The sequence below is a fragment of the Phacochoerus africanus genome, chromosome X, assembly GCF_016906955.1.
Source record: "Phacochoerus africanus isolate WHEZ1 chromosome X, ROS_Pafr_v1, whole genome shotgun sequence".
Lineage (NCBI taxonomy): Eukaryota > Metazoa > Chordata > Mammalia > Artiodactyla > Suidae > Phacochoerus > Phacochoerus africanus.
In genome coordinates, this window is record NC_062560.1 from 83,061,173 (window position 1) to 83,085,055 (window position 23,883).

Genomic DNA, 23,883 nt, shown 5'->3' on the forward strand with positions numbered 1-23,883 from the left:
GTAATGGATGTAATTGTCTTATGCCAAGGTCATAGATTTTTCCAATATGCTTTCAATGCTTGTGTGTCTTTTAATAAACTAATATTTTTTTGAAATGAATGGCTCCAAGAGGAAGGCTGGGAAGGCTCCCCCTTAATGCTTTAGGCCATTTAATCAGCATTTTAATATGGTGGAGCCTTCCAGTCTATTTTAGGAGTTACAAAAATGTTCAAAATTCCTAACCAAAAGGAGAAAATTGTAGCATGACCACCTCATAAGAAGTGTATTTTGGATCAAATGCAACACAAATTACTGTCAGTCATATGTTGATTATGGTTCCACTGTGTAGGCGGGAGTATACATTGCCCTTTTGGTCCTGTAATCTCCATGCAGACAGAATCTTTAGTGGTTCACATTCACATGGTAGCAATTGTATAATTGGCCACTGGTATATATTAGCTGAACGGATGGATGAAACACAAATAAGTGTAGTACCAGGCCCGGCATCAAAGTTTGTGCCATTTAACTCAATGTAAAGAAAACGAACACGTGAATGTGAATTAAGAACACTAAATACACATACAAATTTTAAGACATGCTATGAGAAAGTGGATGAAAAACATATAATAATTATAGTTGTCAAGGGATTGAGAGTTTTTGACCAGGAAAAATAGGGGGAGGGTTGTGTTAAGGTCACAGAAATTTATCTGAGACTTTGGGGAACTTTTTTATCTGATTTTTTTAAAAAATAAAGTATTTGACAACATAAGTTAAAATGATATTTAGTATAGGACATAAGTAAAATCGTGTGTGTGTGTGTATTTGTTTTGGCCACATGCACAGCATGTAGAAGTTCGCTGGGCCAGGCAGGAGTTGAACCCACACCACACCACAGCAGTGACCTGAGCCACAGCAGTGACAACACTGGATCCTTCACTGCTGAGCTACCAGGGAACTCCCCAATACATATTTTAAAGAAATAAATAATATACTTGAATAAAGAAATATTGGCACCAGTCCGATTACTTGGGGAATGCTAGACTTAATCACAGTGAACCTAATTCTGCTTTCTTCCCACTAAAATGACATAATGAGATATAAGACAAAAAAGAAAGGTTATGTTTTTGCAAGAAGGAAAGGGCATTATGGTTCCATACCTTCACTTAACTAACCTTTAAGTGTGCAGTTAACATTTAACGGAAGTAAAGTTTTGAAAGTATTAAAGAGTAATTGCAGAAATCTAAAAAGTGGTTAAAAGCCTATGGTCTGTTAGAAGAAATCCCTTTAGATAACTGTGACAGTCATCAGAAAGTGAAGTTTTGATGCGTAAAAGATGAGGAAAAACGTGCTCATTTCTGCGTTCCCCTTTATTTTCTTTGTGAACTTCAACTCATTGACATTTTCTCAGATTAAACTTTCATACTGACCCAGAATTGATCTTTTAAACACAAATCTTAACAATATTTGAAAGAAGATGCTCAGTAGTAAGCAAGAGCAGTGGGAGGGAAAAATGAAAGGGTTGTAACTTTACAGGGTATTTGCCTGTTAACTCACAGTTTGTCAGAATCTAAGTTATATTTTAAAATTTATAATTTTTAGCCTTAGCTATTATTAACAGCTTTTTCCTAACGGTATACTGGGTGTCTGAACTCATCTTTGCAATTTATTTGTAGAACATAAGTACCCGTAGTATCAATACGATAGTTAAAGTCAAAAACTATTTAAAATTTTTGAAGTACAGAGTCCTTTGGCAATATGACTTTTAAACTCCAGCTCAATCCACATAGTTCGCCTGTGTTTTTCTTCCTCTTGCTCCTAGCTTGCAGGACCCTGACTCTTTTCAAAATCACCTACATTAGATGTTTCTGTGGCCCTCATGAATATGTTCCACATCTCATGAACTAATTTTGTCAATTTCCATGTAGCAGCTCTAGGTGATTTTCCTTATTCCCTGTTTTGAACCCTTTCCTAGAATGACTGTATGTGGGGAGAGGGGAAATTTTCCCATGGGGCACAGCTGGTATGTGGCAAAATTCAGAGATATGTGTTTTTTCCCTTCTCCTCTTTTATATCATCCTTGATTTGGGGGGGATACACAAGCTGTGCTTGTCACACAGCTCCCCTTTCTGGAGCACTCAGACATACAACTATGTTGCAGGTGGGTAGGCCAGACCTGGAGACACATCCAAGAAACAAATGTACTACACTCAGAATCACCCTGATCCTTTCCAAAACGTTGGCTTTCTTACTGGACTGACTGTATGATACACACTTCCTTTCTGTGAGATGCGATATTTCTCTCCCAGGAAGCCTTACAAATACACTTCTGATTCCAAGAACTGTCCACATTAGGAACTGTGCCTAGAACATTTTTTCTATTTTCTGTCTTGACATGTTTTTGAAGAGTAGGTGAAGGAGCAAAGAGGCCAAAGAGTACTGCCATGTGTTTCTTCTGTTGTCATCTTTTTTTTTTTTTTCCCTTTATAGGGTCGCACCCACAACATATAGACGTTCCCAGGCTAGGGGTCAAATTGGAGCTACAGCCACCAGCCTACACTACAGCCACCAGCCTATGGCACAGCAGTGCAGGAACTGAGCTGCATCTGCAACCTACACCACAGCTCACGGCAACGCCAGATCCCTGACCCATTGAGCAAGGCCAGGGATTGAACCTACATCCTCATGGATGCCAGTCGGATTTGTTTCCGCTGGGCTGCAACGGGAACTCCACTTTCCTCTATCTTCTAATCCTTCTTCCTTTCCTTTCAAGAATTTATGAGCATGAAAACATTATTAATGTCCAATCTAATACTCTATTACTGTCTATAAGTTTAGTATGTATGTAAAAATAAAATCAAGTATCTTTAGGTATTGGCTGTGATGGCCACTTAGAACATGGAGTTCTAGAGACAGTGGTTAATACACAATAAGTAATATAACATAGTCTGCATCTGTCACACATTGAGAGAATTATTCTAAACCGTATTTGCAAATAGAACCTATTAAGCACTGGCACTTATATAAGCTCATAGGTAGTCATAATACTGCATTCAGCATTTGAATATATCTAAGCCCACTGATCTGCTAAATATTTCATATAGGTTAACAGAGAAAGATGATATGTCACCTACTGTGGGGCCTGCATTGTATGGAAGAGATAACAGGTTACCTATAGCTAGAACAGAAGCAAAATAGCAATGGGTTTCTATTGAAATTCTATTTTAGGCTTGATTCATTCTGTTATAGTTATTTTCACAGTTAAAACTTAAAATTGAGATGGAGAGTTTGAAATATGCAGAATTGATATTATTTTAACAATTTTAATAATGTCCTTAATATTTCTAATTGAGTTTTGCAGTTGTGAAAATTATGTTACCAATCTCTTTATCTTAAAATCATATGTCCCCAAAGTCCCATTAACAGTCCCATTAATTATTTTATTTTTGTCTTTTTAAATCTGCCCCGGTGGCATATGGAGGTTCCCAGGCTAGGGGTCGAATTCGAGCTGCAGTTGCCAGCCTACACCACAGTCACAGCAACGCAGGATCCAAGCTCCGTCTACAACCTGCACTAGAGCTCATGGCAGCGCTGGATCCTTAACCCATTGGGCAAGGCCAGGGATTAAACCTGTGTCCTCTGGAAACTAGTCAGATTAGTTTCCACTGAGCCATGACGGGAACTCCAAGAAAAATTTTAATAGCAATTATTTTATGTACGTCAAAAATAGTCCTGAAAAAATAGAAATAACACCTTGGTATTTATTTACCTTTTCCTTCAAGAGATTAATGAAGCAAACTTGTAGGTGTTCTTAATTTCATTTGATTATATGTTTCTGTTGTAATATCAAAATTTATATTTTGTTTAAGTCAAAGGACATGATATTTAAAATCTTCAGTCTCTTCAGTTATGCAGTGGCTGCCATTGCAGATATAGAGCTTAATGGAAATGCAAACTTAAGTGGGAGGAGGGAAAAGATAAAAACAGAGAACAAAAGAGGACTTAAGTAGACTATGATATATAGTTGTTTCCTGTGGGACAGGATGTTGTCTACTCTTGATTTCTTTTTAATGTGGAAAAATCTGTAGTATTGCAATGTTCTAACTTACCTGTTTTTAGGTGTATGATTTAAGTGGCCTTAAGTTTATTTACTGTGTTGATCAAGCATCACCACTATTTCCAGAACTTTTTTTCATCATTTTAAACAGAATCTCTTTGCCTGTTAAGCAATAACTCTCCCCACTGACCTCTACCCCCGGGCCCTGGTGGTCTCTATTCTTCTGTCTAAGAATTTGTCTATTCTAGATACCACACATAAGTGGGTTCATACAATATAGGTCCTTTTGTGTTTATCTTATTTCACTAAGCAGAAATATTTCTATCCCCGTTTTAGGGCATATCAAAGTTTCCTTTTTTGGCTGGATAATATTCCGTTGTATGTTTCTATCACATCTTATTAGTGTATCTGTTGATGGACATTTGTGTACAAGTATCTGTTTGAGACGCTGTCTTCAGTTCTTTTTGGTGTATACTTAGGAGGGAATTGTTGGGTCATACCTTACTCCCATGTTTAATTTCTATGAAATCACCAAACTGTTTTCCACAGTTTACATTCCAATCAGCAGTGTGTGAGTGTTTCATATTTCCACATTTTTACCAACACTTGTTGTTTTCAGATTTTTGGATGATACTTTTTCTAGTGGGTATGAAATGATATGTCCTTGTGAGTGCTTCAAAATGCTATTGTAAATAGAATTGTTTTCCTAATTTCCTTTCAGATTGTTCATTGCTAGTTGATAGAAATAGAACTCATTTTTGTGTGCTGATTATGTATCCTGAAACTTTGCTGAATTCATTTATTATGTCTAAGAGGTTTTTTTGTGAACTATTTAATGTTTTCTGCATGAAAAAATCATGTCATCTGCAAACAGAGACTTGTTTTACTTCTTTTCAAATTTGGATACCTTTTATTTTTCTTTCTTGCCTAATTGCTCTGGTTATAACTTCTAGTAATATGATAGAAGTTGTGAAAGCAGGCATCCTTGCCTAGTTCCTATTCTTAGCTGATATGCTTTCATTCTTGAGAAAGCTTTCTTTTATTCCTAGTTTATAGAGTGTTTTTGCGGTTCCCGTTGTGGCTCAGCAGTTAATGAACCTAATTAGCATCCATGAGGACGAGGGTTCCATCCCTGGCATCACTCAGTGGGTTAAGGATCTGCTGTGGCTGTGATCTGTGGTGTAGGTCGCAGAAATGGCTCAGATCTGGCGTTGCTGTGGCTGTGGCATAGGCCTGCAGCTATAGCTCCGATTCCACTCCTAGTCTGGGAACCTCCATATGCTGCGGGTGCGGCCCTAAAAAGACCAAAAAAAAAAGTGTTTTTGTTTTTTTTTTCCTTACAAACATGTGTTGGATTTTGTCCAATGCTTTTTATTCATTAGCTGAAACGGTCATGTGGGTTTATTTCCCTTCATTCTATTAATGTGGTATATTACATTGATTGGTTTTTATATGTTGACTCACTCCTGCATTCCAACTATTACTGTAGAACTACTTCTTCCTTCAATTTTGTGAATTTTTATTTCACATATTTTAGAGCTCTGTTCTTAGATGGGAATGTGTTTATAATAATTATATCTTCTTGATGAGTTGATACTTTTATGAATATATAATATTCTTGTCTCGTTATTTTTTGTGACTTAAAGTCTATTTAGCTTGACAATACTTTAGACACCTCACCTTTATTTTTGCTTTGGTTACTATTTACATGCAATATTTTTTCCATCCTTATGATTTCAACCACTTTGTGACTTTTTATTGAAAGTGAGTCTCATGTAGGCTGCATATGGAAGGTTATGTTTGTATATTTACTTACTTTTTTCATTGAAGTATAATTGATATGTAGCATTATATCAATTTAAGGTATATAGCATGATTTAGTATTTGTGTAATTGTAACATGATCACTACAATAAATCACCACATATTGTTATAGAATTTTTTTCTTTTTCTTGTGATGAGGACTTTTAAGATCTACTCTCTTAGTGACTTCCAAATATGCATATTAACTGTATATCCCATGACTTATTTATTTTATAGCTGGAAATTTATACCTTTAGACTCCCCTTCACCTATTTTGCCTACTCCCCACTCAGGTAACCACCAATGTCTGTTCTATATCTATCAGTTTTATTTTCTTGTTGTTTTGTTTTCTGAGTCTACATATAAGGTTATATGGTAGTTGCCTTTCTCTGTCTGACTTATTTCACTTAGTGTAATGCCTTAAAGATTCATCTGTGTTGTTGCAAATGGCAACATTTCATTCTTTTTCAGGGATGAATAGCATTCCATTGTGTGGGGAGGGGGGAGAAGGGGTGTAACTCTGGGTGTGTGTCTGTGTGTGCATCTGTGTGGCGTGTGATCTTCTTTATCCATCGATGGGCACTTAAGTTATTTTCATACCTGGGCAATTGTAAGTAATGCTGCAACAAACATGGGCATATTGATATTTTTTTGATACAGTGATTTCATTTTCTCCAGGTATATACCCATAAGTGGAATTTCTAGATTGTATAGTAGTTCTTTTTTAAATATTTTGAGCAACCTCCTTACTGTTTTCCATAGTAGTGTACCAGTTTACATTCCTACCAACAGTATACTATGTTTGTTTTGAAATCAGTTCTGCAAAACTCTTTTATTTTAACTGGAGAGTTTAATTCACTTACATTTAATTGTTCATAAGGAAGGGCTTATTTCTGCCATTTAGCTGCTGTTTTCTGTTTTTATTGCTTAATTTCACTATTACGATCTATTTTTGTAGGTAGGTTTTTTTTTTTTGTAGCCTATTATTTTGATGCCCTTTTTTTTTTTAAATGGCTGCACCAAGGGCATATGGAAGTTCCCAGGCTAGGCGTTGAATTGGAGCTGCAGCTGCCAGCCTACACCACAACCACAGTTACACCAGATCCAAGCCATGTCTGCAACCTACACCACAGCTCATAGCAATGCTGGATCTTTAACCTACTGAATGGGGCCACGAATTGAACCTGCATCCTCATGGTTACTATTTGGGTTTATTACTGCTGAGCCAAAATGGGAACTCCTTGATTCTTCTTTTTATTCTGTATAATTTTTAGTTATTTTCTTAGTAGTTACCTCACAGATTATAATGAACATCGTAAACTTTTAATAACGTATTTTTAATAATGAAATTTAATTTCAATAATACACACTCTATTCCTATGCATCTTTGTCCCTTCCTTCATATTGCTATTGTCACAGATTACATTTATACATTACATACCATTAACGTAGATTTATAATTACTGTTTTATGCATTTTCCTTTTAAATTACATAGAAAAAAGAGGAGTTATAAAGTATAACTTGACTTTTATATTTTCATATGTAGTTACTTTTATAATTGCTCTTTATTTCTTCTTATGTTTTTGATTACTGTTTAGTCACCTTTCATTTCTGCTTGTAGGACCTCTTTTAGTATTTCTGGCATGACATGTTTGCTAACAAAAATTATGTCTTTTGTTGTTGTTGTTAATCTGGTATTGTCTTAGTTTTTCTTTTTTTTTCTTAGTTTTTCATTCTTGAAGGAGGATGATTTTGCTGGATATAGAATTCTTTGTTGACGGTCTTTTATTTCAGCATTTTAATTATGTTATTGCACTAACTTTTGTCTCCTGTGGGAGAAATCATATTAATCCTATTGCGTATCCCTTAAATATGGCAATTCACTTCCCTATTGCTGCTTAAAAATTCTCTCTTCTGACATCTTGACAATTTGATTAGAAATTGTCTCAGCATGGACCTCTTTTATGTCCTGCTTGGAGTTGATGTGCTTCTTGGGTGTGTATATTTATGTATTTCATTAGATTTGGGATGTTTTCATCCATTATTTCTTCACATATTTTTTTCTGCCCCTTTCTCTTCCAGGAATCTTGTGATGTAAATACATGTTGATGTGCTTGGTGTACCACAGATCTCTCAGGCTTTGTGTGTTTTTCTTCATTCTTTTTTCTTTCTTCTGCTCACACTGGATCATTTCAATTTCCTTATTTTCAAGTTCATTGATCCTTTCTTCGATCTGCTCATATCTGCTGTTCAACCACACTAGTAAAATTTTCATTTCGGTTATTGAACTTTTCACTTCCAGAATCTCTGTTAGATTCCTTAATTTGGCTGTCTTTATTGACTTCTCATTGATATTCTCATTCTGTTTTTACATCATTTTCCTGGTTTCCTTTAGTTTTGTCCATAGTTTCCTTTTGTCCACAGTTTCCTTTAGCTCATTAAGCATATTTAAGACCATTGATTTAATATTTTTGACTAATACCTTAAAAGTATGAGCTTTTTCAGGTACAGTTTCTGTCACACCTTTTTTTACCTTTTCACAGGCAATGCTTTCCTGTTTTTCCTTATGCTTCATGATTTTTTTTTTTTTTTTGAACTGGATATTCGAGTATACTATACCTCTGGGAATCTGATTCTCCACTCCTTACAAACTGCTGATTTTTTGTTTGCTGTTGGTGGTAGCCATTCATTTATTACATTTTCAAACAGTTGCTGCAAAATGTGTATCCTTGTGTGTGGTTATTATAGTTTGGGTTTCATTGTGTCTTCTGTCAGCCAGTGACCTAAGATTTCCTTAAATGTCTGGGTTTAAAAGGCTGGAAAGTTATTTCTGTTTACATCTTCTGATATATACCATCAGGTAAATCAGTTGCAACCAGAGAGTATTGAAACCATGGCAAGCATTTGCACTAGTACTTTAGGGAACTGCCAAACCAATGAAAATGCACATTTCCAAATTTTTGAGAACAAGGTCCCCAGTACTCACTCTGGCATTCCCTTTGGTAACTCAGGCACTATCTTCACAGTGGTGCTGAGGAAAAGTACCTGTTTTGTGCCAGTCATTCTCTTACTAGAGAGCAGCAGTATCTCTCTTCATCAAACATTTTCCTTGTTGTAATTATTCAGTCATATTCCAGCATTCTGAAATGGTTTATTAAATCATTCTTTTCAGCTCAATGGTTACTTTGGTGGAGGGGTCTATCTCTGGAACTTCCTTCTCGGCCATTTTTTTTTAAATTTTTCTTTCTTAAATATTTGTTTTCTGCTTTCTTCCCTTTCACATGTCTTTTGAGATTACATATAAGTCCCAGAATCGTTGGCTGCAGGCTTATGTGATGATAGTTAGAACTGTACTGAAGTCCAAGATAAGCTATGTTGAGAAAAATTAATTAATTTTATTCTCTTAGGCATGAAACTTGAACATGCATGAGACTTTATCACTTTTGCTTGATTCTCCATTAAAGTAGGAACATATTGTATATTTAAATACAGAATTGTAAATAATGGGAAATTATTTTTTACAGGCTTGGTGTAGTTTATAAGGTTGAAGATGATTGAAAATTTTGCAATTACAGAGAGTAGGGTTGATTTTATTATTGCACAAGTTAATTCTACATAGAATTTTCCTGTTTTTTACATGAATCGACTAGTTATCATAACAGGAAATAAAACCTAAAAATTTTGCTTTGTGTTTAAGGCCCAAAATGATAGTCAAATTTGGAAAGTTATTTATTGTCATATGCTTTTTTAATTTAGCATTTATGTATTGTAGTGCATAGAAACCAAACACATTTTTATATTTAATCACATTAAATTATAGTTTGGTTTTTGGTTATGTTTTGGGGGAGAAGGAGAAAATACATTGATACTGTAACAGAACCATAATCAGAAACTTATCCACTATCCCAGTTAATCTCTTTTAAGGTTGTTAATGTACATTTATAATCCTGATAATGAAATACTAAGCTTTTGTGCTTTTATTTTATTTTTTTTTAGAATCTTATAAAACATCTTCCTGAGCAGAAGGTACTCAGTGAATTAGCACACTTGAAGAATGAATATGATGACCTTTGTGAGCCTGAACAATTTGGAGTTGTGGTATGTATCTAGCACAAGGGCTTACAAACTCACCTTGGTGGTAACAATTATCAGAAACCATGAAAAAAAAAAGACATTTCAATTGATGATATTTTTTCCTTTTATATAACCACATAATTTAATATAACATTGATTGTGAGAAAAAAAATCCTTATTTATATTTTATTATTTATATAATTATTGAAAAATAAAGAATTTAAGATTTATATTACAAAATACCTCAAGATATCTTCCTCTATATTAATGCTGATTTAACATATGAAAAATAATATATATATATGTATTTGTTTTGATTATTTTTTTCTTCAGTTTAGATGTTGATGTTAGAATTTGGCCCTTAAAAAGTTAGGCTAAAAATAAGGGTGGAAACTAGATAATTAACATTGTTCTCAAGACACTTTTCTGTGGTGTATATTGCATCAGAAAAAGCACAAGAATTTTCAGACTTCCCATAGAGTGTCATTAATTGATTGAAGGCTTTAAATACACTTTTACTATAGCATGGTTAAATAATTTTTGGAATGAATTATGTTTTTTTATCTCCTCTTTATTTGAAGGGCACAAAAGATAACTAGATATAAATTATACGTTAAAAATAGTTATATATATGTTATAAGTTTTCCCCAAAGCTTTTATTCAAAGAATTAGCAAAAGATGGGAAAGAGAGCATGGTTATTTAATTTCTTGAAGAAAATGCTATTTTTGACTTAGATGTTCAATACAAGTTTGTTCACCATGTGAATAAACATTCCTCTTACTGCTGCCAGTTCTACCCTAGCTCCTTGACTATTTTCCATCTGCGTACTAAGGATTTTAAAATTACCATCACCGGGAGTTCCCATCGTGGTGCAGTGTAAAGGAATCTGACGAGTATCCATGAGAACACGGGTTCTATCCTTGGCATTGCTCTGTGGGCCAGTGATCTGGCATTGCCGTGAGCTGTGGTATAGGTCAAAGATGCGGCTTGGATCTGACATTGACATGACTGTGGCGTAGGCCAGCAGCTGTAGCTCCAATTCGACCCCTAACCTGTGAACTTCCATATGCCATGATTGTAGCCCTAAAAAGCAAAATAAATAAATAAAATTTAAAAAAATAATTACCATCAGACCTAATAGTCAAATACTCTGCTTCATCCAAAATATTTTATAAATTGATCTGATTTGGTATTTTGCAATTTTGAAGTCCTGTTTAAATGCAAATCAAAACTACTTTGAGTTACCACCTTACACTGGTCAGAACAGCCATCATTAATAAGTCCACAAATAACAAATGTTGGAGGGGGTGTGGAGAAAAGGGAACCCTCCTGCACTGTTGGTGGGAATGTAAGCTGGTACAACCACTATGGAGAACAGTATGGAGGTACCTTAGAAAACTATACATAGAAATACCATATGACCCAGCCATCCCACTTTTGGGCATATATCTGGACAGAACGTACCTTGAAAAAGACACATGCACCCGCATGTTCATTGTAGCACTATTTACAATAGCCAAGACATGGAAACACCCCAATGTCCATCGACAGGTGATTGGATTAGGAGGATGTGGTATATATACACAATGGAATACTACTCAGCTGTAAAAAATAATAAAATAATGCCATTTGTAGCAACATGGATGGAACTTGAGACTCATCCTAAGTGAAGTAAGTCAGAAGGAGAAAGACAAATACCATATGCTATCACTTATGTCTGGAATCTTATATACAGCACAAATGAACCTTTCCACAGAAAAGAAAATCATGGTCTTGGAGAACAGACTTGTGATCGCCAAGAGGGAGAGGAAGGGAGAGGGAGGGAGTGGGATGGACTGGGAGTCTGGGGTTAATAGATGCAGACTGTTGCCTTTGGAATGGATGGGCAATGAGATCCTGCTGTATAGCACCGGGAACTATTGTCTAATCACTTCTGATGAATCTATACATCTATTTGTAACTGGGTCAACATGTTATACAATAGAAAGTTGACAGAACATTGTAAACCAGCTATAATAAAAAAATAAAAATAAAAATATAAAATTAAAGTCAAAATGTAATAGATGGAACAGAGAACATTCCTTTTGAACGGTGCAATAACTGCTTGCCCATACTTAGAGTTTATTAATTCTCAGATATGGCATTACATATTTTGATGTAGGAGCATTCTGTCAAATCCTAGAAAAGCAAATCAGAGTTTGTTTGTTTGTTTGTTTATTTATTTATTTATTTATTTATTTGTCTTTTTGCCTTTTTTAGGGCTGCTCCTGCGGCATATGGAGGTTCCCAGGCTAGGGGTCCAATCGGAGCTGTAGCCACTGGCCTACGCCAGAGCCACAGCAATACCAGATCCGAGTTGCATCTGCTATCTACACCACAGCTCACAGCAACACCTGATCCTTAACCCACTGAGCAAGGGCAGGGATTGAACCCGCAACCTCGTGGTTCCTAGTCGGATTCATTAACCACTGAGCCACGATGGGAACTCCAAATCGGGAATTTATATTTAGGGTGATATAGAACACAGGTACCTGAGGAAGAGAATTCTCTCATTTTTGAATTATGAAAGTTAATCAACTTGCCAGACATTATTTATTAAGTAGCAGCACTTTAACTCAACAATAAATAATAAAATTTTATAGACCAAAGTCAACACTTGAAACTTAAGCTGTATGGATTCATATTACAATTGAAGCAGAGCTGTAGACCATCTGAGAATTTGGCTTTGTCATGATGGTTATGAGTTTTACAGTAGGTACATTACACAATTTCTCTGAAGCCATTTTTTTTCATGAATGCAGTTTATCTTGGGAGATGTATTAGTTTGCCAAGCAAGTCCTTCAAGAGGAATATCCTTGGTACCACACTGAGGAAATGAAGTTTGGGGACATAAAAAGCTATATACCTTCTGAACTCAAAGCAAAATAGAAAATGGAAGAGATTTCTTGTTTATGCACATAGCCATAAATAATTCTGAGGCTGTGCTCATGAGGTCACCTGGTCCTCTTATTTACTCTCCCCATCCTAGCTACACGTCTGCAGGGAAAATAGTGAAGGACATTACAAAGTAGTTCATGTTATGTAAATTACCTAAGGCAGCATCAATCAGGATTTGCCAAATAAAGGTTAGATAATCTCATATCTATCTAAAATGTTCTTGAAATAATGATTTGACTTAGTCTTTTAAGCGCATATGTCAGCATGTATATCTTGTATATAATAGAGAGTAGATAAGTATTTATTGAATTGAATTATAGGTAAACTCTTAAACCCAAGTGCAAGCCTGAGATTAAAATTAGCATAGTTTAGCTCTCTAAAAGTAAAAATTATGTTGATATATTTCTCCAGTTCTATGTTGAAGTTAGATTCACTTCTGTTTGGAAATGCCCAAATACTTTTTTAAACCTCAAAATATATCAGTAGCCCACGTTTAGGACAATTTTGGAAATGTATAGAATAGTCTGCCCTAATGAGAAATACTCCAAACTTGTTTTGCTTCTGTTTTCTTCCCTCACCAAAATAATTAGTGTAGTTTTTTAAAAATCTCTATTCATCTCATGATTTCTATAGTAAAACCCTTCAGTGTCTCCCAGATTTTAGAGAATAAAACCCGAACTCCTTAGCATTCTAAATCTGCCTCTAACTCTCTGGCTTTATATCTCACTGTTCTCTTAGGTGAAGTGAGTGAATTGATGTCTTTACGACATTTTAGCTTTTGCCTCAGAGGGACTCTCATTGCCATTTCAGCAGTTATTTCACTTGTTCCTATTCCGTAGTCTTTTGTTTTTCCAGAGTGGCTCTACCATATCTTACCTGCTCTCCTCAGATTTTCTCTCCCTCCCCTCCTTATTGTTTTCACTTACTGCAAACATCCTAATCTCTTTTAAAATTAAAGTACAGTTGATTTACAATGTTGTGCCAATTTCTGCTGTACAGCAATGTGACTCAGTTATACATATACATATGTATATACATTCTTTTTTATATTCTTTTCTATCATGGTCTATCCCAGGAGATTGGATATAGTTCACTGTGTCATACAGTAGGACCTTGTTGTTTATCTAAATGGTTTCCATCTACTAACCCCAAACTCCCAATCCATCCCTTTCCCTCCCCACTCCCTCTTGGCACAAATGAACCTATCTACAAAACAGAAACAGATTCACAGATGTAGAGAACAGGCTTGTGGTTATAATATTATCTCCTACCAGAGAAAAGGGAAAGCATGTAGGCTTCAGAACCTCCAGTATGTCTTCTATCTACAAAGTTATCTCTACCCATAACTTTCATTAACTTGCTCTGTTCAACCTCATAAAACGGGCAGTGTTATGACTAGTACTATTTCTCTTGTCATTATTAGTGATAGAAACAAAAATGTATTGAGGTATTACTGTGTCCTATGCTATGTTAAGCAGCTTTATGCATACCATCTCAGGAATTCTTCACGGCCCTATTATAGATTAGCACTATTATTAGCTTCATGTTATGGTTGAGGAAACTGAGGCCAAGGAAGGCTGGGGACCTTTTCTGAGGTGCAGCATTCAATTCCAGGTAGTGGAATGACATGGATAGTGATTTTAACCACTGTTGGACTGGTGTGTGTGTGTGTACGTGTGTGTGCACATGCACACATGTGTACATGTGTGAGACACTCTGCTACATGATAATTTACTTAACTCTGTTTAGGGCATCATTATCTCCTGCCTACTTTTCTTCTGTTACTCTGTTGCTTCTTCAATTCATCAGTTTCTAGTCTGCCCTTCTCTTTAGAAGAAAAAAAAAAAAAAATCTTCTTAAGTCTTTCCCTGACTAAAAATGCATAAATGAATAGCTGGATGGATGAAATCCCTTCACTGGTCCTGAGGTCCATGATAGTTATTGGCCTCTCCTCATTACCTGGCATCAGTTTTTTCAAAGATCATCTCCTTTTACTCTCTACTTCCTTACCTCTAGTTAACTACTATTGAACAAACGGCAATCAGAATTCGGCCTTAAAGATGACATTGAGGAGTTCCCATCGTGGCTCAGTGGTTAACGAATCCAACTAGGAACCACGAGGTTGCGGGTTCGATCCCTGGCCTTGCTCAGTGGGTTAAGGATCTGGTGTTGCCATGAGCCGTGGTGTAGGTTGCAGATGCGGCTTGGAACCTGAGTTGCTGTGGCTGTGGTGTAGGCTGGCGGCTATAGCTCTGATTAGACCTCTAGCCTGGAAACCTCCATATGTTGTGGGAGCGGCCCAAGAAATGGCAAAAAAAAGACCAAAAAAAAAAAAAAAGACAACATTGAAACTGATCCAAGAGGGATCATGAATTACCATCTAACTGCATCTAAAATTTACATCAGATTGACTCACTTTTCCTCTTCTGTGCTATCAGCACTTTAGCCCAAGCCAGTGTCATCTTTCCCTTCAACCATTGTAATAGACTTTCAGCCTGTTTTCTCCACTTACGCTTTTGCTCTCCTCCAAATCAATCTCTTGGCACAGCCCTCAATGTGACATTTCTAGAGTGCATTTGTGTTGCATCATTATTTATCTGCTTAAAGCATTAGTGCGTTATGTTTTGAATTTACTATGCTCTTTCCTGCCTCTGTACCATAACATATGCTTCCTCCTCTTTCTGCCACTTGCTGCCTGTCTCTCTCCTGCTTATTCTGAGTCTCAGCTTAAATTTCACCCTTCCTCTGATGACTTCACTTATTAATCAAAATTAGGCCTCCCTGTTAAACTCTCTCAGAGCCCCTTTTGTCACTTCCTTTCTCAAAATTATCATGGTTTTTAACTAAATGTTTAATTGTGAGATTATTTGTTGAATATCTATAACCCCTACTAGATTGCAGCTTTTTTAAGTGTATATATCACATTGATTTAATTCACATGATAATGTACTTAAATGTTTGCTGAATGTATAACTTGAATGCAAAATCAAGTGGGCTCTTTTAGGTCCTGTCGAATTCTGTATCCCCATGGCACTTGATAACATTGAAGAAGTTAGATTCCTTACTGTATCATTTTTGTTTTTTGTCTTCTTTAATGACAAATACTCTTTCCTATATTTTTTTGTCCTTTTCGGCCACGCTTGTAACATATGGAGTTTCCCAGGCTAGGGGTCAAATCAGAGCTGCAGCTGCCCACCTATGCCATAGCCACAGCAACACCACCACCACATCTGAGCCTTTTCTGCAACCTACACCACAGCCACAGCAATGCCAGATCCTCAACCCACTAAGCAGGGCCAGGGATCAAACCTGTGTCCTCATGGATACTAGTCAGGTTCGTTACCACTGAGCCATGACGGGAACTCCTAAATACTCTTTCCTAATTTTACTTCTATCATCTTTGCCAGTGTCCTGTAGAGTTTCCATTACTATATAACTTTCTGGATCATAAAAACCAAATCTCATCAGCTAGGAATAGAGATGTGCCGGAAGTGTGGTGACTCTTATAAGACTCCTTAAAATCATCATCAAACAGAAAAAAATAAAATTGACAAAACTGGGGACAACAATCTGGCTTTGATTTTTTTAAAAAAATAAATAAATACACTTAACTGAGACAGTGACTGGGCTGCTAAGCTTTTTCTGAACTTTTTTTTTTTAGCATTCATATCATTGGGCTTGCTTAAGCAAGTATGACATTACTTATCACATATAATAAGTTTAAAAGATACCAAAGAGAGAGAGAGAGAGAAGAAACAAATAAAAAACCCTGGGACCTTTCCTCTATCTAGAGGCAGACCTCCTGGGAAGAGGGGTTTGCTAGTTCCTACACCTTCTATGATCAATAGTCCTTTTCTTTAGCAGGGTAGATTGGCTGCATAGCTTCCCACTGACTTGTCCTCCAACTTGCCTCCCACAGAATTGAATTCGGTACATTGCTGTAATTATGTGCTGTACCTTTGCTGGGGAAAAAGGCACAGATCTTTGAAATCTCTGCCAGTTAGAACCCCCAGCAGGAGCTTTTAGACTCTTCCGAATATGTTTGCAACTCAGCTGTTCTCAAACCTCAGAGCTATGAAAATTCCCACTTGTCTTGCACTGAGGATGGAGACCCATACTGTGTGTATCTATTAAACTAACACATCTTCTGAGAAAAAGAAGGCAATAATTAGTTCTCTTAGTAAACGGTACTTTGTTTTTCTGACTTCAAAATTACCCATATTTTTCAATTAAAAACATTCTAAAGCTATAATCTAAGAGAAAGATGTTGATGTAGGCTTGTGCATAAAAATGTTTATAATGAAAAGCGAAGATTATGTGATATTGCTGACAGCACGTTTAATTTTTTTTCTTTCTCTATGTAATATGTGAAGGCAGGAGGAGTGGATTTGTGCCTGTAGTTGAAAATACAACTATAAGGTCGATGTGCTTTTAATTTTTTTTAAATCCCCCTAAGAGCTTATGAGCTCTATTCAAGGTAGCTTAACTAGGTGAAAAGGAAATTCTTAAAAGCTTCTTTTTTCTCCCACATATCATCAAAGGCAATTAGTTTGGATGAAAAATTGTAGCTCTTCTGTTCCATTAATATTAAATCATTATTCAGGTTTGCATATTCACTGGGAAAATTGCGTTTTTCTTTATCTACATTCATTCAAAGTGTTCAGTGTTTTGATATGTAATGCCTTGATTGTTTCTATTTTCATTCCTTCTGTAAATATGAATACAATCTCTTACTTAGAGATGTGCATTCATTTTATCTGAAAAAAAAGAGCTAGTTTAATAATTGTGAGATCAAGTAAAAGAAAACTTGCCATGACTCGTTCCCAAATCCATGTATTCAGATTCTTGTTCATTTCACTAACTTCTCATAATAATCCATTTTGTGAAGATTGCTTATTTCCATCAGCTTTTGCAGCAAAATGAGATAAAAGAAAACCACCTGAAAGCTGAATGTTCAAATTAAGTCTATGAATGTCAGTCAATTTTGCTATTGATTGCTTTTCATTAAATTTTTTAAAAATGTAAAATTAACCCCCTTTTCCTCTCCACATATCAGTAATCCCTAAGATAACAGCATAGTACCACAGATGTTGTTGTGGCTGTTTTTGGCCTCAGACCTTGTTTCCAGTAGGATGTTTTGAAATTCTTGCTCCAATTCTTAGTGTAATTCTTCTGAGTTTCCAATGTCTCTTCGGACAGACATTGTTACCATGTTTTGTTCCAGACTGAAGATGAGTATATGTTTGTTGATGCATAATTTCTGCATATCACTATCTTCAGGGAAAGTATTCTCTATCAGCACATCGTTGTTTTTCTGGGATAGCTTGTGTTTTCAACACTGTTTTTCCAAAGCCTCATTTTTACAGATTAACTATGGCTCTTCTCTCTCCTGACATCTAATATATAAACATTTGCCACTGGCTCTATAGACCAGGTGCCCTTGTATTGATGATTTTGTCCAGCCCAGGTCCTAGAGGTACCTACAGAAAGTACAGAAATGAACAGTAGAGAGCCCACTCTGGAGGGGGTTATGCCTATGAGAGGATAAGAAAATTATTTATTTAACAGAGAATCGCAGATGTCCTTGCCTTATTTCCATACTTCCAAGCAGCTTTTTTGCTCAGCACTGAGTCTGGATCTCACAAACTTTATAGGCAGTTCTGCCTGTTGTCTAGCTTGAATCTACCCTTCTTTATTGTCACTTTATAATCATCACCTTTATTATTGTTACTATACAAAATTATTCCATATATTCAATGTACATTGGATTCCAGTAATATTTAGGTATGGGGGAAACACCTTGTCACAAATATATCTGTTAATTCTATTGAATTTTTAACATTGTTGTTTTAAGACACTAGAGGATCAGTTATGCTCACATGTGATAATAGTTAAAGGTACTTTTTTTTAGCAGTACAAAAAGAAAGATAATATAAATCACTTTAAAGATGGGCAACATGTGACTGGAGGAGTAGCATACAGCCACTTCCTCTTCCTTCACACATGATTGTTTCACTTGGGCCTTTTTCCTTTCTCTATGGATTCTTATAGTAGTTTGGCAGTACATCAATATTCACCAGCTGCATAGGTAGTGAAGTGTATAAAATTCAAATTATATAAACAAAACTGTGTCTAACTCTTTGGGGAAATAACCCACTTGTAGCTGCTCTCACTGAAGCTGTCAGTGTACTTTTTTTTTTTTTTAATATAGAGCAAATCAGCTAAAGAAATGATAGCTGTTTGACGTGTTTTGATAGACAAGTATCTTGTAACACAAATAAATCCCCTACATAATACAACACCGTGGTCAGCATCCCACAGCACTTCACAGAATGAATTATAAAACAAAGGATGCCAGTCAACTAAAATGCTGCGAGGGACCATAAGTAAAAACAAACATAAGTTTCAGCTGAGTTTTTGTTATATTTGCTTGTATCACTTAGGTGCACTCAAGTACCTTTAAGAAACATGAGCCTTTTAATGATTGTATCTGTGACTGGGGATGTTGCTTAGTGCTTCCTATTATTATTTCTAAGCTTAGTTATCTAAGACATTCCCTTACTCACCCAGATCCTCTAATGGAGATTCAACTATTTTCTCTCAGTGTTCCCTGGTCTGATCATAAAAATTTACCCTTCTGTTTGCAGCAAATTCTATTCCTATGATCATAGCATACTGTTTGGTGGGTCCTGTTAAGAGACCGTATAGCATCACCTCCTCCACAGTCTCTTGATTTTCCCAGTAACACATTTTCAGTGCTCACATTTCTAATCATAAATGCTTAGTATGCATTGAAACTGACTGAAGGGAAGCGCTGCATGATATTTACGAAGTGTTGAATAGATAATGAGGGCTGTTCTTCACCAAGCCCTGGAAACACATATCCCTTAATTGTGGATGAGAGAAACTTCATCTCAGTTTTGGCAGAACAGTCAGGAACTGTGGTTCCTTCTTGGGAATTTCTGAGGGTGAGTAAACAGGGTAATGTCAATAATAGGTACTGTTTTAGAGTTCTTCCATTGTGTCCTTGAACATAACAGGAATGTTACACATAGGATCTCATTTAAGTCTTCCTACAACTTGCATGGGTGACTTACCAATGGGGAAATAAAGTCCCAGAAACATTAGCTAACTTGCATTGTTGTAACTATAAAGTAACATAACTGTTGTTCAAGTCCAAGTCTGTGTAACTCAAAAGTCCCTGTTTCTTCCACTACAGCTTACCTTATGGGCCTAGAGAATAGTTTCTCTCCTTTGCTGAAGATTAGGGTAGAAATTCTCTCAAAACTACCCTTCAAAATAGTTATATGATAGGGCTCTGAATTTGGGCTAAGATTGAGCCTTGGCTGTCATTGGAATGACCCACATGGTAGCTAATGACTTTACATGGGAGGTAGGGTACCTACCCCTTCCCCACATCAGCCTGTTTTGATCCCTCTTCATACCTTGCATATACTTCCTAGTCCATCACTTTGCAGATACTGGAGTTTCTATTTGTGTAAATGAATACATCCATGCATTCATTCATTTTACAAGGATTTTTTTCTAGTCACCTATGATATTTATCATCTGCTATGTGCTAAACTTCATTCTAGTGGGTAAATGAAGGAAGAAATTCTGGCAGATCAAAGGCCAACTCTGACCCCCTTATAATGCACAACCTCTGCCCTAAATCAAGCTGATTGATGATAGAATCTAACCAGTAACAGCAGTTCAACAAAGTTAATTCCCTCACATTTCTGGTTTGACATCTTAGCTGAAGACATTATTTTGGGGACAGTAAAGCATTACCACTCACTGTTAATTTTGTTCAATAGACAATCTGTCCTTCTTGGGAGATCTGGAAAATGGTTAGTCAGCAAAGGAGTGCTTTTAAAATCAATCAGCAAATATCTGAATTTCTAATATATGCAGGAGCCTGTGCTAGGTGCTGTATGAGGTGCAGTCTTTGACTCTTCTCTCTATACATTCTCCTCATCAACAACCTGCTTCCCACAGCATCTATTCTGATAACTTCCACATCTGCCAACTCCAATACTTATCCCCTCCTAAACTCAAGGTCTGAATTTCCAAATGCTAACAGATATCAGAACAATCCCTAAAACTCAAAATGCCAAGAAGGCAATATTACTTCCCTATTAGAAAGGTGTCATTTTACGATTCATGTGAGGATTTGGAGGGGGAAAGGCTGGAGGAATCAGGGAACACATTTAAATGGTCTATTTTAGTAATTTAGCTATGAAGTACATAAATTTTAAGCTTGAATGACAAGAATGGAAAATAAGACAATTGTAAGAACTTCTTCAGTTTAAAATATAGGTAAGGAATGGTATTACATTACATTGTGTTCACCACTACTTGAATATGACTCCAAGATTTGGAGCTAATAGTGGGAATCTACTAGTGTCTTTGTTAGTAGTGAAATATACTGATGTCTGAGAAAATGGCACATCAAGTTCACTTAAATGTTAATAAAAATCCTCTGGCAACATCCAAGTGGTATTTTCCGTTTGCAGATCTAGTACTCTTTACCCTACCTTTTCACAACTTTAAAGGAAAACACTAAAAAGGAAGGAAGTAATATATATGGATCGTTTCTTTTTCTCCTACCTAACTATCAAAATAAGATTACTCGACGTGAATTTTCCCTTCTTTACTAATGAGGAAACTGAAGCAGAGAAATTAGGTAGGTTAGTTTCACACAGTCAGACTATGCAAATGTAGGTAGGTTCAGTCCTTTGACTGAATTTGCTACTGAGCTGTACCCTACCTGCCCCCCACTGCCTAGTCCTTCATTAGCTTATTGGAGACAGCAGCAGATCAGTTGAAGCAAATTCCTATACCCTCATCATCTCAAACAAACAAACAAAAAACCTAAACAGTAAACCACAGCAAATTAGCACATCCTTCTGCCTTTATTAATGCCAACAGCTTTCTATCTCACAACAGACTCAAAACTTAGGAGTCAACTTTGAGTTTCTCCTCTCGTAACTGGTCATTACTAAGTTCCATTGATTCCTCCTTAATTCTGCCTTTTGTATCTGTTACTTCCTTTCCCTTCTTACTGTCAATACCCTAGGTCACTATTTGTTTCTAAGACCATTTGAAGACTTACTAATGGTATCCTTGCCACTAATCTCTCCTTCAGCCAATTATACATATACTCCCAATATGACTTGAGAGGAAGTGTGGTATAGTGGTTGAGAGTCTGGGTTCTGTGGACAGAATGTCTGAGGTCAACTCTCCAGGTCTTCAACATCTAATTTGATTTTGTGCAAGTTACTTAGTATTTTTGTGCCTCACTTTCCTCATCTTTAGAATGCGACTGGTGCTAATAATCTTTTCCTAGGCTTGTTTTAAGAACCAAATTAGTTTATATATATATAAAACATATCTGTAGAAGGATGTCCAGCACAAAGTACTCAATAAATGTTAATTGCTGTTATTAATGTTACTGTAATTTTATTTTATTTTTTGTCTTTTTTTTGTCTTTATTGTTGTTGTTGTTGCTATTTCTTGGGCCGCTCCCGCGGCACATGGAGGTTCCCAGGCCAGGGGTTGAATCGGAGTTGCAGCCACCAGCCTACGCCAGAGCCACAGCAACGCGGGATCCGAGCCGCGTCTGCAACCTACACCACAGCTCATGGCAACGCCGGATCGTCAACCCACTGAGCAAGGGCAGGGACCGAACCCGCAACCTCCTGGTTCCTAGTCAGATTCGTTAACCACTGCGCCATGACGGGAACTCCATAATGTTACTGTAATTTTAAAGTACACCTTCGGTCACATTATTTCAGTTGGATCTGGTATTAAAAAAAAAAAAAAAAAAAGATCAAATCTATGCTCTCTGGTTTGTAGGCCAAGGACTGAAATACAAAGCCCAGAATGGAGAAAAATATGAATAAAAGCAGGTGATATTAGAACTGAAGCAAGACTAAAAAAATCTGTGTAAGCCTGGGGTTTAAATTCCTTGTCAATCTCAGAAAGAAGCTACCCTAGTGAATTTGGTTCCTATAAGCCCTCCAGAGCATGTGCAGGACAGGTACATGGTGAGTAACAACTGGTCAGAGTAGTTCGATGGGCTTTTAACCACCAAGGAAACTGAAAAACTGTTCCCTGAATATATAAAATGATGGAAAACATGGTTCTCTGCTAATGATATAGCCAGTTAACAGTGAAAGAAAAGGAGGAATTAAGTCAAAAGGGTTTAGAGGCAATGGTAGAGATTTGCACATTCATGGAGCTGTAGACTTACACATGGTTAACTTCCAATTTTGTGAAATTTTATGGTACTTTTGTCCAAATTTTGCCCCTAGGTATACACCTCATATATTCCTAATCTATAAAACTTTTCTCACACCATTCTTTCTCTGTACAACTTCCTTTTGGTCCTCCTTTGTGTTTGTTCTCTCCCCACTACTTCCTCTTCCTCTCCCTCTGTCCCGCCCCCATTGTTTTATTTTTATCTGTTTACCCATTTGTATCCCCTCTACTGTGAAGCCTTCATTAAACATTGTAGTCATAGAGTTTAAAGTTTTCTTTCATTGAACATTTCCAGCACTTAATTTCTTCTTTACCCATTTAGAATCATGGGCTGGTTTTATTGCTAGCTATGGTTTTCAAGTGATTGTGTTATGAGTTTTAGGCTATACTGAAAACTTTCTATGAGTAGATGGTGTGTCTTATACTTGCCACGTGAGTACTGAAGAAGCAGTAGGATCCTTTGGATATGATTCTGATCATAGTTTTAAAAGCTGTTAGTAAGTGATAGGACCTACATAAATACAGTAACAGTTAAATATTCTCAGCATATTCTTATACATTTGCCTATAAAAATGGTGAAAGCATATAGGGAATTAGCAGAAGGCAAAGGTTAATTTTTGGAGAGGGAGGCATCCATGGTTAATGGGAAAATTCATTTCAAAGAGCAAAAATGATGGATTATTCTTTGCTTTGGTATTAGAACACAATCTGTTAAACAGCTCATTTTGCTGCTTTTGAAGGCTAGTTTGTGGCTTAAGGACTTCTGTTTATG

General features: G+C 36.3%; 1 protein-coding gene across 1 annotated transcript in view; it reads left to right on the top strand.

Annotated features, from left to right (window-relative positions):
* The window catches only part of DIAPH2 (diaphanous related formin 2), a 913,509-nt gene that overhangs the window by 432,083 nt on the left and 457,543 nt on the right, over positions 1 to 23,883 (top strand). Inside the window, exon 21 of the mRNA XM_047765864.1 lies at positions 9,833 to 9,934. Within this exon, the coding sequence (XP_047621820.1) occupies positions 9,833 to 9,934 (102 nt within the window). The remainder of the gene's footprint in view (positions 1 to 9,832; positions 9,935 to 23,883) is intronic.